Source organism: Hydractinia symbiolongicarpus, chromosome 9, assembly GCF_029227915.1.
Source record: "Hydractinia symbiolongicarpus strain clone_291-10 chromosome 9, HSymV2.1, whole genome shotgun sequence".
NCBI lineage: Eukaryota > Metazoa > Cnidaria > Hydrozoa > Anthoathecata > Hydractiniidae > Hydractinia > Hydractinia symbiolongicarpus.
In genome coordinates this window covers 14,325,687-14,336,451 of record NC_079883.1, presented here as the reverse complement: position 1 = coordinate 14,336,451, position 10,765 = coordinate 14,325,687, and the positions used below count along the sequence as shown (strand labels likewise).

At 34.5% G+C, this 10,765-nt stretch overlaps 2 protein-coding genes across 2 annotated transcripts; one reads left to right on the top strand and one right to left on the bottom strand.

Annotated features, from left to right (window-relative positions):
* Positions 1–1,612: 1,612 nt before the first annotated feature.
* On the bottom strand, positions 1,613–3,255 carry LOC130657318 (retinol dehydrogenase 14-like). Its single transcript, XM_057460297.1, has 2 exons — positions 2,515–3,255; positions 1,613–2,093 (listed from the first exon to the last, which is right to left on the bottom strand). Exons 1-2 carry the CDS (start codon positions 3,227–3,229, stop codon positions 1,798–1,800), a joined length of 1,011 nt encoding a protein of 336 aa, XP_057316280.1. The 5' UTR covers positions 3,230–3,255; the 3' UTR covers positions 1,613–1,797.
* A 4,869-nt stretch (positions 3,256–8,124) lies between these two features.
* Positions 8,125–10,259, top strand: LOC130657317 (kelch-like protein 28). The gene has a single exon (XM_057460296.1). The coding sequence runs from the start codon at positions 8,189–8,191 to the stop codon at positions 9,872–9,874; it is 1,686 nt and encodes a 561-aa protein (XP_057316279.1). The 5' UTR covers positions 8,125–8,188; the 3' UTR covers positions 9,875–10,259.
* The last annotated feature ends 506 nt before the right edge of the window (positions 10,260–10,765 follow it).

Here is a 10,765-nt window from a genome sequence, read left to right as displayed (position 1 = left end):
TCTTCGAGGATATCAAAATACAGTTTCTCTCATACTGAAGCTTAGATGAAAACGAATATGTCAAAGTAAATCCCTAATTCAAATCCACCAATAAACATAAAACCACTGAACAACAAGTAAGCGTCTCCACATCTTGCCGTTTTAAAAAATAGCGGGATTAAACATGTTTTATAAGGATGTGTGAGAATGAAATATATTTGTACAAAGCAGTTCTTTAAAGAAGTGAAGGTCGATTTTTCCTAATTCATAACATTGAAGTACAATGTTGTAAAATTTGAATGTTATACGCTTAGCAATTTCTTAGCAACTTCCAGACTGAAATTAAACTGCCTTTAGCAACTGGGAAAATGAAAAGTGTTCTGTATATGCGAAACTTTACAGTTTTTACAATTACATTGTATGGGTGTCAAAAAAGTCATTTGTTTGAATAGCATTTCACAAAAAAAGTACATATCGTAGAGACGGTATATATCGTATCGTATCGTATAAATTGGAGATTTGATTTGCAAAATATTTTCTTTTGAAAATATTTTCTCGGATAAAATAAAGAGTGCGGGAAATTGCGACTCCTGAACAAATTTGCGCGGCTATCCAATTAATTAAGAATCCATCATAACTTTGTCTTCATCTATTTACTCCACAAATGTTTTTTTCGTACAAAATAATCAACAATGAGTAATCCTTTTAAATGATGAATTTCATGTTGAATGATTCTCGCCATCCATCCAGAAACATTTTGGCGGACAAATTCGCCTTGCTCATTCATCGCCGTCAATTCGATTTCTTTGTATCTTTTAACAATTCCTTTTGTATTATCGAGACTAAGGCACCCCTCTTCAAATTCAGTTGTATCAAAATTAACAACTTGCATTTTAGGATTAATAAAAATTCTCAAGGGATAAACTTTCATTTGTCGTTTCTTAACTCCCAAATTTCCGTAACACTTCTCCGCCATTTTTAAATCTTGTTCGGTGAATTGCACAGCAATAACTTGCAGGTTGACGCCAACTTGCGGTGCTGCAATTCCCTGACCACGATTATTTTGCATAATGGTTACCATGGTATTAGTAAATGCTCGAAATTCATTGGTTGCAATAAGTTCTGGTGGGACTTCACTAGCCACCTCACGTAGAATGGGGTCTTCTAATTTACGTAGCTTTATTTTATTACTCGAAGTAATATGAAGCAAATCTGACTTTATCTTGAAAAGCAAAGACGACATGTTTTTATCTAAATCAGATTGTATTCATGGCTTACAAAAAACGCGGTTGCACGTTTTGAATCCTTACTATACTCTTTCAAACAAAAGGAAACAGGCAAAAATAAGCAGAAATTTTTCATTTATTCAAATTAACCGCAAAAGAATACTCGAAACCCACCAAATGCGTATTAGGTTTAACTTCGGAACAACGGACCTTTATGTTCTTGATATTTTTGACTTCATTCCGGCATGATTTATCAAGAGCGTTAAAAAATTGTACACGTTTCAAATAAGTATAAAATACAGCATACTTTTCCCGGTTTTATCTTCCTTGATACGTTTTACAGAAGAAAATTAAAGGATACTCGCAATTCTCGTCTAAAACTATATAGCAATACCAAAACACTACTCTCGTTTTAAATGAAAAATATTAAAAAATAAATGAAATGTGAAGTACATTTTATATTCATATTTCGCTCGTATAAACAAAAGAAGCCACATAAGACATTAAACCTGTTCTAAATCATGATATGGAAGTTCGCTCAAGCTGAAAAAATAGTATGAACTTCAAATGCTATATTTTTATCACGTGGAAATTATATTTCCAAACCAGTTAGCTTTTCGGAAACTTCCCACAATTTTTTACTCATTTTATCATCTTTTGCCGTATCTTTCAATTCCTCCAACCTACAATTTCCGAAATATTTTCCTGACATGTCCTTTAGACTCGGCTCGGTTGCCATATATAAGATTGTCTGAGCAGCTTCCTGAGGTTTCCTTAAAAGGAAATACGCGGCAATGTCATATAAAACTTTTAATGCAATGTTCGTAAGCTTGTGTCTGGCAAGTTCTGTCCACACTATACCCGGATGCATCGAATTGACAGTAATTCCTGAAAAAAATAATAAGCAAGCGATTCGCGATAAACCTATTTTTCACCCTTTTATTTTTGCGTACAAAATTTTGGTCCCAAATAAAGTCTGCTATCTGTACTACATCTAGTTTTCGTGCTGCTTTGGGACATTTGGGAAAAAACCTCTAACTCTGGAAAAAGATTTTGAGCGGTGAAGCAGAGGTATACTAGTCAGATAAATGCTGCCTAAATATTTTACTTTCCCTAGATTATTCCCAATAAGGGGGATCCATAGATATAACCACCCCATGTTGCAAACATATAACGCCTATAAGGAATAAAAGTTTCGCAAGATGTAACTTTCGCGAGAATTAATAAAAACAAGCTACCTGAAAATTTTCCAAAAGGTATAAAATCAAATAAATTTTGCCATAATTAAAACATCAACTAAAAGCACTACCTGCGGGCAACCTTTTACTTAATTCATGAGCAAACAAGATATTCGCCAACTTGCTTCTTGCGTAAGCTTCGAATGGCATATAGCCTTGCTGGTTGTTGTAATTGGTCAGATCGAGATTAACCTTTTTATATAACGACGACGACACAACTATAATTCGAGCATCGTCCTTGTTCTTCATTGTATCTAATAATAGATTTGTCAACAAGAAGTGTCCCAAATGATTGACAGCAAATTGCATTTCAAAACCATCCACGCTCTTCGAATATGGACAACTCATAAGACCAGCATTATTAACTAAAATGTGTATGTTCTCTTCGTTTTGCTTGATACAAGCAACAAAGTTTCTAATGGATGCAAAAGATGATAAATCCATCTGACAGACACCAACATCTGCATCAAATTTTAACTCTTTTCTAATATCCAGTGCAGCACTGTTTGCTTTCTGTATATCGCGACATGCCAATATCACTCTGCCTTTGCGGCGTGCAAATTCTAAAGCAACCGCCTTGCCAATGCCAGTGTTACCGCCTGTTACTATGCAAGTCTTACCCTCAAGGGACACATTGTTTTTGCACCATGCTCTTTGTGAAGATAAATAATATTTCAACAAAAACAAAGTAGCAGTGCCAACTCCAGCAGTTATTAAATAGGTTTTATACCAACCATCTTCTGGTAAAAGTTTCTGGTCTAAGTTAGTCACAAATGAACTGAACATTTTCTAGAAAAAACAAAACATTTTAAAAAACAAAAGCAAAATCTATGTAAAAAATTATTGCATATTTTGTCAGTGAGCACTATTGTTGATCTCCATTCACTGAATGAGAATACGTTAACTGGACAGGCTAATTTCAGGGAGATTTCACCATGTATGCAGCAAAAAAACACGGCAAGTGGATTTAGGCATGCTTTTAGGTGTGCTATACGTTAATATTCTTTCTAAAAAAATTACAATTTTGTAGTGCTATAATAAGTAGGGACCATTCATAAGGGATCTGCACCTACATAGGGGAGAGGAGTTAGCAAATGTCGAGACGAAAGCAGACAGGGGGAGAGACGTTGTTCAGCCATAAGCTGACATCTCTTACAGATAATTTTTTTGTATTTGATGCTGATACAGTGTCTTTTTAGAGTTTTAATATCCATTTACGTGGGAGGCATTGTGAATAGAAAAATTCTTGGTGGTTCTTTTTGTCTAGAGAATTTTCCTGCTTTTACTGAAAAGTTATACATAGCTTCAAGAAAATATTGTCACAACTTGTGTTCACATGGACATAGAAAGGGGTTTGTTAAAAAAATCAGACAGGAATGGACAGGGAAAGGGCTGGAGGGTTAAAATTAGCAAAGTTGTGCAGAATTCCTTCATATATGGCCCTGTACACCCTAATAATGCATATTAATGTCTAAAAGAAACAAAGTCCAGAGTATTTTTAAGTCCCTGAAAACAGACACAAAAGTAATGTTGCTAAAATTATATTTTTAAAAGTCAACTAACTTTTAAAAATGCTGACATTACATTTCTTTAATTGAAGATCATTCTTCATAGATATGCAAAAGCTAAAAGATGTTGCGCAGATTTCTTGAATACAAACTAGACGTTCTTCGTTTAAAGTCAAAAGTTTTCATGTACAGATTTTTGGTGTCTTTGGCACCACATACAGAAGGCTTTTCTAAAATTTTCAAGTCAATTTAAATCAAAATTGCATATCAAGAACAATAGAACATTTCATGCTAGAATAGTTTTTAAAAAAAATAAAGTAATTGCTTTATTAAGAGGAGGTTTACCTCAATTAATGAGCAACTCTCCTTCAAGGTTAACTGAACATAACTACTGTCACTGCGTAACACAGTAAAATTACAAGACAGTAGGGCATAATCACAGTCATGTCTATGATCCCGAACAGCAGACAGCTGTTAAAGAACTGTTAACAGGTTTATCGGTATGATGCAATATCTCAAGTGCTTGCACATTTTGACCTTAAAGTGGCAAATAGTTTTGCCATAATAAGTGGTGTTGAAGCCACCACACTCAAACTGGTAAACAAGACCAGAGTATAATTACTTAGAAATAAGATTTTTGAACAGAAAAAACTACCAAGTCTGCAAGTATAGAACTAAATACAAAACGTAGGCAGATTATTAAGGCAGATTATTACAAAAAATTTGTGACAACCGTGTCCTAACCTGCAGAGAATAACTACTAAGAAAAAAAAGTTGTAATTCCCTGCCATATGTTTTAGGGGCAATGTCAATAACATGAAATAAACAAAGAACTTAAATTGTCAATAGGTTTATCTGTTCTGCCCGGATTATGAACGCTGCCCCAATTATGTATGGCAGCTTGCCCAGTTTATAAACAGGCCAAAAAATACATAATCAGGGCAACATAATCAGGACTGTCCGGCTTATGTACGAAAGTTAAAAAATATTATTTGGCACTTATAAAACGAACATAATCGGGGCAGGCCGGCTTATGTACGCACCGATGTATCCAGAGAGATTTTGCTACCGGATTACCGGTATGGGATCCCAAATTTTTATCCCGAAAAAATAAAAAATGCAAAGAAAAAAAAAACTAGTAAATTAAGTAAATAAAAGCTCTAAGTAGTATGTGTTTTTTCAGCAACAAATTTACGATCTTCAAAACGTTTAAACAGCTGGGATTTGACGTACATGTGATCATTCATATGTAACATTTGAATGTTTTGAATTCATAAGCCTACCACCATCTTTACTCACTTTGCCATTTCAAAATAAATCGAGTGGATGTTAGCTTCAACCTATGTTATAGGCCCAACACTACTTCTGTGAACGTAGGCTAGTGTACGGTTTCCTGTCAAATTCAATACAGCCCTGGGAAAAAGGTTGGTAATCACAATTTTATTGGTCAATATTTGTATGTTTTCAGTGTTCAAACATGTGTATAACATAACAGTTGTTTCGCAGTTGATAAAAGCTTTTTCAATGAACATCTGTTTTTAAAAAACAATGTGAATTACAACATTCCTGCTTGAATGTATTTCAAACGATAATTGTTCTATGATTGTTCTATTATGAAATTGACAACATTCAAATGTTTTTTATTAATTGCATTCTTTTTCATAGGAACACTCCATAATCTTTATCTACACTATAACGAAGTTAAAAGAGTAGAATACGAGCTGAGTTGACTATAGATGCATCAGTTAAACTTCTTTCCTTTTAATTTTTTATATTTTAGAGTTACATAGCTACAATTATACGGAACAGATGGCTATCGATCTAATTAGAACTAGCGCATAACTTCTTATCGTTTATAGTAAACCATCATGTGTCCTAGCCCTTAGTTTTTAAAAGTCAAAAGAAGACATTGCAAAGCAAATTTCATTTTGCTTCTTTAAAATATCAAGTACGCTTAATCATAAACGTAGTTTTAGTAAATAATTTTATAGCGAATTTTAAAAATAAAGAAGAATTGTACAATAGTTAAATAGAAGTAAAAATTGTAATAAAGAGAGATTAGACTCATTAAGTTATAAGTATTTATTGTTTCTTGAGCAAACGTCTCTGAGAAAAAAATTGCTTACGAATTATTACCAACGAAAAAACCTGTTTAAATTTGGTAAAATATTGTCAGAATCACAGCCTAGAGACATTTGCTACAATGACAATATTTTGTTGACTTTGAACAGGTTTCACCAATGCATCCAAGAACATGATGGCACATTTTTTAAGGAATATGTGTTTTGCATGTTTGATTGGAAAGAATGGAACTGGCTAGAAGAACTAGTTTTAAAACTAGAGTTAAATATCTTTTTATGGATGAACTGTTTTTAGAACTTAACAGTGCAATGCAAATTACCGACAAAGAATTTTTAGCCTTCGACATGTTCAATCCAAACTGCACAAAAAATGATGAAGGTAAAAAAGGCTTGATTCAGAGTTGGTTAATTTTTATGGCAATGAAAAATCTTCAACATTTCAAGGTGAAGTTAACTCAGCACTACCATTATTTAATGTCTCCGACCAAGTTGAGGGAACCTCTGATTATTTTTTAGAAGATTATGGTAAATTATTAAAAGACTTGGAGAAAAAGCTCAACAACAAAGTGCTCTCTATGGTTAAAGAGGGGAAGCTGCCAATATTGATATGTACATATCCGAACACCCGATTTCACCCGACTTAATTTACAAAGATATGTTTGGTAATTATGAGCAGTATTCGCAAATTATGCAAATCTTTAAGTTATCCCTACTAATTCCACCCAGTACCGCTAATGCTGAACGAGGATTCTCCGTACTTTACTTAGTTCACACAAAGCAAAAAAACAGACTTGCTGTTAAATCGCTCGATTGAATTCGCTGCATTGCTCTAGTTGGTCCTGATAAGTTAAATGATTGCACTAGAGAGAACATATAGATAATCCTTATCAAAGCAATTTAAGCCTTCTATTTTCTATTTGCGATTTTTATTTTCTATTTAGTGCACAATGCTCAAAACTAGTCAAATATAATTTTTGCAGCTTCATTCTTAGGGCTTTTTTCTTCACATTTACGTCACCTTTCTTTCCCAGTTAAACATTAGGAGAAAAAAGTCCTGAAAACAAGTTTGGCAAATTAAGCAGATTTGATAACACTTTATATTGACCACCATTTTGCGGCCTCGTACACATGATGAATGGTTAAAAGCCTTTTCAAAACACGTCAAAATTTTCTCGTCCCTTCACAAGTTTGCTGAACCCCTTACAGGTTATGAAACATGTGCAAGTTTTCTTTTTTCCCTTTGCAAGTTTAATAAACTATCACTTATGTAAAACAGAGAAAAAAAATATAGATTATGACTTTGAACAGGTTCTCAAATAAATCTACAAAGAACAGACTGTCCCCCCCTGATATAAAAAACAGGAAACTAACAGGTAACTATATTTGCCTGCCGAAAAAATCAAGTCATCTACAGAACGAAGATAATTGGGGCCGACCGGCTTTTATATCATTTATATCATAGTGATTAAGAATTACGTCGATACTTTTTTCGCTATGCCTAGTTTCAATGGTGTTTTATCCTGCAGAGAAAACTTACGTAAGACATTCACAAAATTTCGAAGGGAATGTTAATCACAGCCTGCCTGGCCAGCCATTATATCAGCGTTCGTAATCCTGTCAGCACAACATAATCAGGTCAAAAAAACATATCTGGCCATGCATGCATAATCCAGCTGTCCTGTTTATAAACAGATCAAGTTCGCAATCTGGGCAAAACATATCTCTTGTAAGGCTTAGCTGCATAAAAACACTGTGAAATTACCTTCAGAAGTGCATTTAGTGTAAAGGGTCTGGCCTTAAATAAGGTCAAAATTATGCACCTTGTTTAAAAACTTTGAAAACCTCACATTAACAGAGCAGTTTTCACTTGCCCATAATGCAGTTGTAAGTCTTAGACGTACGAAGCAACATGCACTTTTTAAAAACAGCATAGATAATTGGGCAGAACACTATTTTGTATTTCGAGTATTATTTGGAATTTAATATATGTACAGCAAATCCTAAATCTTTTCGACAGTCAGGGAGTCAACAGATCGCGTAAACCATGGCAGCTGCTCTTGATATATTTTTTTAGCATTGCGGGGTACCATTTTGCATAATTAACTTCTACGAATATAATTTATGTCAAAAATCAAAACAAACAAAATTTTGCAAAGATGGCGACCGACGTAGTAGTCATTTGTGATAAGATGTATAAAGAAAATCTTCTGAATTCGTTATACACTTTCACTAAAACAATGTTTTACACAGATGTCACTTTAGAATTAAACAGCAAGATATTACATGTGCACAAAGTTGTGCTCTCAGCAGCTTCAGATGTATTTGCAACCATGCTTCAAACAAACATGAGGGAGAAGTTTGAAGGAAAGATAAATTTCAAAAATTTTGGACTTAAAGATAGCACTGTCGATGATTTGATTGAGTATATCTACACTGGAAGATTGGAATTGTCTGTTGATAACGTCGAAGAATTACTGATTTGCTCAAATATTTTTATGATAGGTCGATTACGAGAAGACTGCTGTGAATTCATGGCGAAAGTACTCGCTCCTGTAAACTGTTTAGGTATTCTAAGCATTGCTGCAAAGTTTGGATGCGAAAATCTAGCACAAAGAGCCATAAAACTTATCCAAGAAGAATTTTTGCAGGTTATGAATGAAAATGAGTTTTTGCATTTAAGCAAGGAAGAAATTTTCGATGTGTTATCGAATGACTCAATCGAAGTTCCATGCGAAGATATTGTATTGAAAGCATTTCTCAAGTGGCTGGAATTCGATTATGACAAAAGATCACAATATTTTGAAGAACTGTTTCAATGCATTCGTGTGCCGTTTATAACGGATGCAGTAGCTATAACCCAAGGCGTCAATCAATATCACAGCATCATACCAGAAGTGTTTTTTTCAAAGATGGCATCTAATTCTATGGGGTATGATGAAAATAAAAATAAGATTATGCCGCGAAGGTGCCTGAATACCTCTGACGTAATTATGACCACAGGTGGATATGATGGGAATTCCTGTTTGCTTTCATCGTTTGCTTTTCCACTTGGAAATAATAAATGGGGTCATTTAGCTCCTATGCTTGTATCCAGACATGATCATGGCACAGTCTCTCTTAATAACAAGCTGTTCGTGGTAGGTGGTTTTAACAGTCACATGGGACCATTAAACCGTGTTGAATATTTCAACTCAATTCGAAATAGATGGGAAGAAGTAACTCCAATGTTATCAAAACGCAAGTCCTTAGGAGTTTGTGTTTTTAATAACAAATTGTTCGTCAGTGGAGGTTTAGATGGAAATTACAATGCACTTGACAGTGTAGAATATTACGATGACGGCTTGCAGATGTGGACCAACTTTATACCTATGAATCAAGCGCGATACAGTCATGGACTAGTCGCCAATGACAAGGGGTTGTTTGCAATTGGTGGGTGGAAGCTAACAACAGCTGAGCATTTTCATGATGGACAGTGGCACATGATAGCACCGTTAAATATTACTCGAGCTGGTGCCACATCTATAGTTCGGAACAACAAAATATATGTATTCGGAGGGTACAGTGATGCGCAGTGTGTTTCATCTGTTGAAATTTACGATATAGACTTGGATTACTGGTCGAGTGGAGCATCTTCGCGTATCTGCCGATGGCGTGCTGGCTCCGCTTTAGTTGAAAATACTATATACATCATTGGTGGCAGAAATTCTACATGGCAATATTTAGATGAAGTCGAAAGTTATAATTTGGACGAAGATGAATGGAAAGAAGAACAAGCTTTACCATGTAAAATAATGGGTTTGCGTTGTTCGGTCGTCAAAGTACCTAAACACGCTATACGATAATTTTTGACGTGGTAATTCCCCTAATAAGCGCTCCCGCCATTTAAACTTAACATTTATGATTATCACCCATTTTAATTAGGGCTTGATATCCTTTGTCTGATGAAATAAAAGCCCAGGGAGAAATGCTGTGATTTGATGTAGATACACCCCTTGACATCTCGTACTCCGATATCAAAGAAAACCCAGTTCTGAATGTGGAAATCTAATGTTTTTTGGCAGGAAAACTTTACTACAGACGCTAACAAAAAATTACTTTAAAACTTCTAAGTACCACGAGGGCCCGGGCGCTTTTTAGAGCAAATACAGTAAGATATGTAATGAATTTTATGTGTGCACGAATAATGATATGGATTCACCCACTTGTCTCAAGTTTAACAACAACAAATACAGCCTTTTTTGTGAGATTAACCTTCATAAACAATAGATTCACATTGTGCTAAACGTTTTGTGCTTATTAAGCATATTATGAAGCTGAAATAGGAGTTTTTGTAGACAATACTGAGGCTACTGAGGCTGAAAAAATATACGCTATGCTTATCAAAAAGGGTGCATATTTTTTTAACACTCCTTGTTTGTTCAAAGAAAGATACAGGAAAAACCGTTAGCGCATATATCTTTAAAAGTTAGGTTGCAACTAGGCGAGGCGCTATAGAAGGCGTAAAAAGTATGATTTTTGAGCATACAAGCAAAAAAACATTCCGCGAAATTTGGCCCGAAATTTTTACTGCACGGAATTACTAACATTCGGCACATTCTGCAGGGAGGCTTATTTTCAAAACCAGGAGTAATTTTTTCCTTTGATAAACTCAATTCAAACAGAAACAGCAAATTAAATATCTTAATTGTGCAAATTTTAAAAGTTAGATATTGTTTGGAAGGTTTGTATGTAAG

What these genes read in the sequence shown, in the direction of transcription:
- LOC130657318 (XM_057460297.1), bottom strand. Translation starts at nt 3,229, where the DNA reads ATGTTCAGTTCATTTGTGACTAACTTAGACCAGAAACTTTTACCAGAA. An exon ending in AAGTAAAAGGTTGCCCGCAG is followed by an intron (nt 2,094 to 2,514) that starts GTAGTGCTTTTA and finishes TATTTTTTTCAG; the next exon opens with GAATTACTGTCAATTCGATG.
- LOC130657317 (XM_057460296.1), top strand. Translation starts at nt 8,189, where the DNA reads ATGGCGACCGACGTAGTAGTCATTTGTGATAAGATGTATAAAGAAAAT.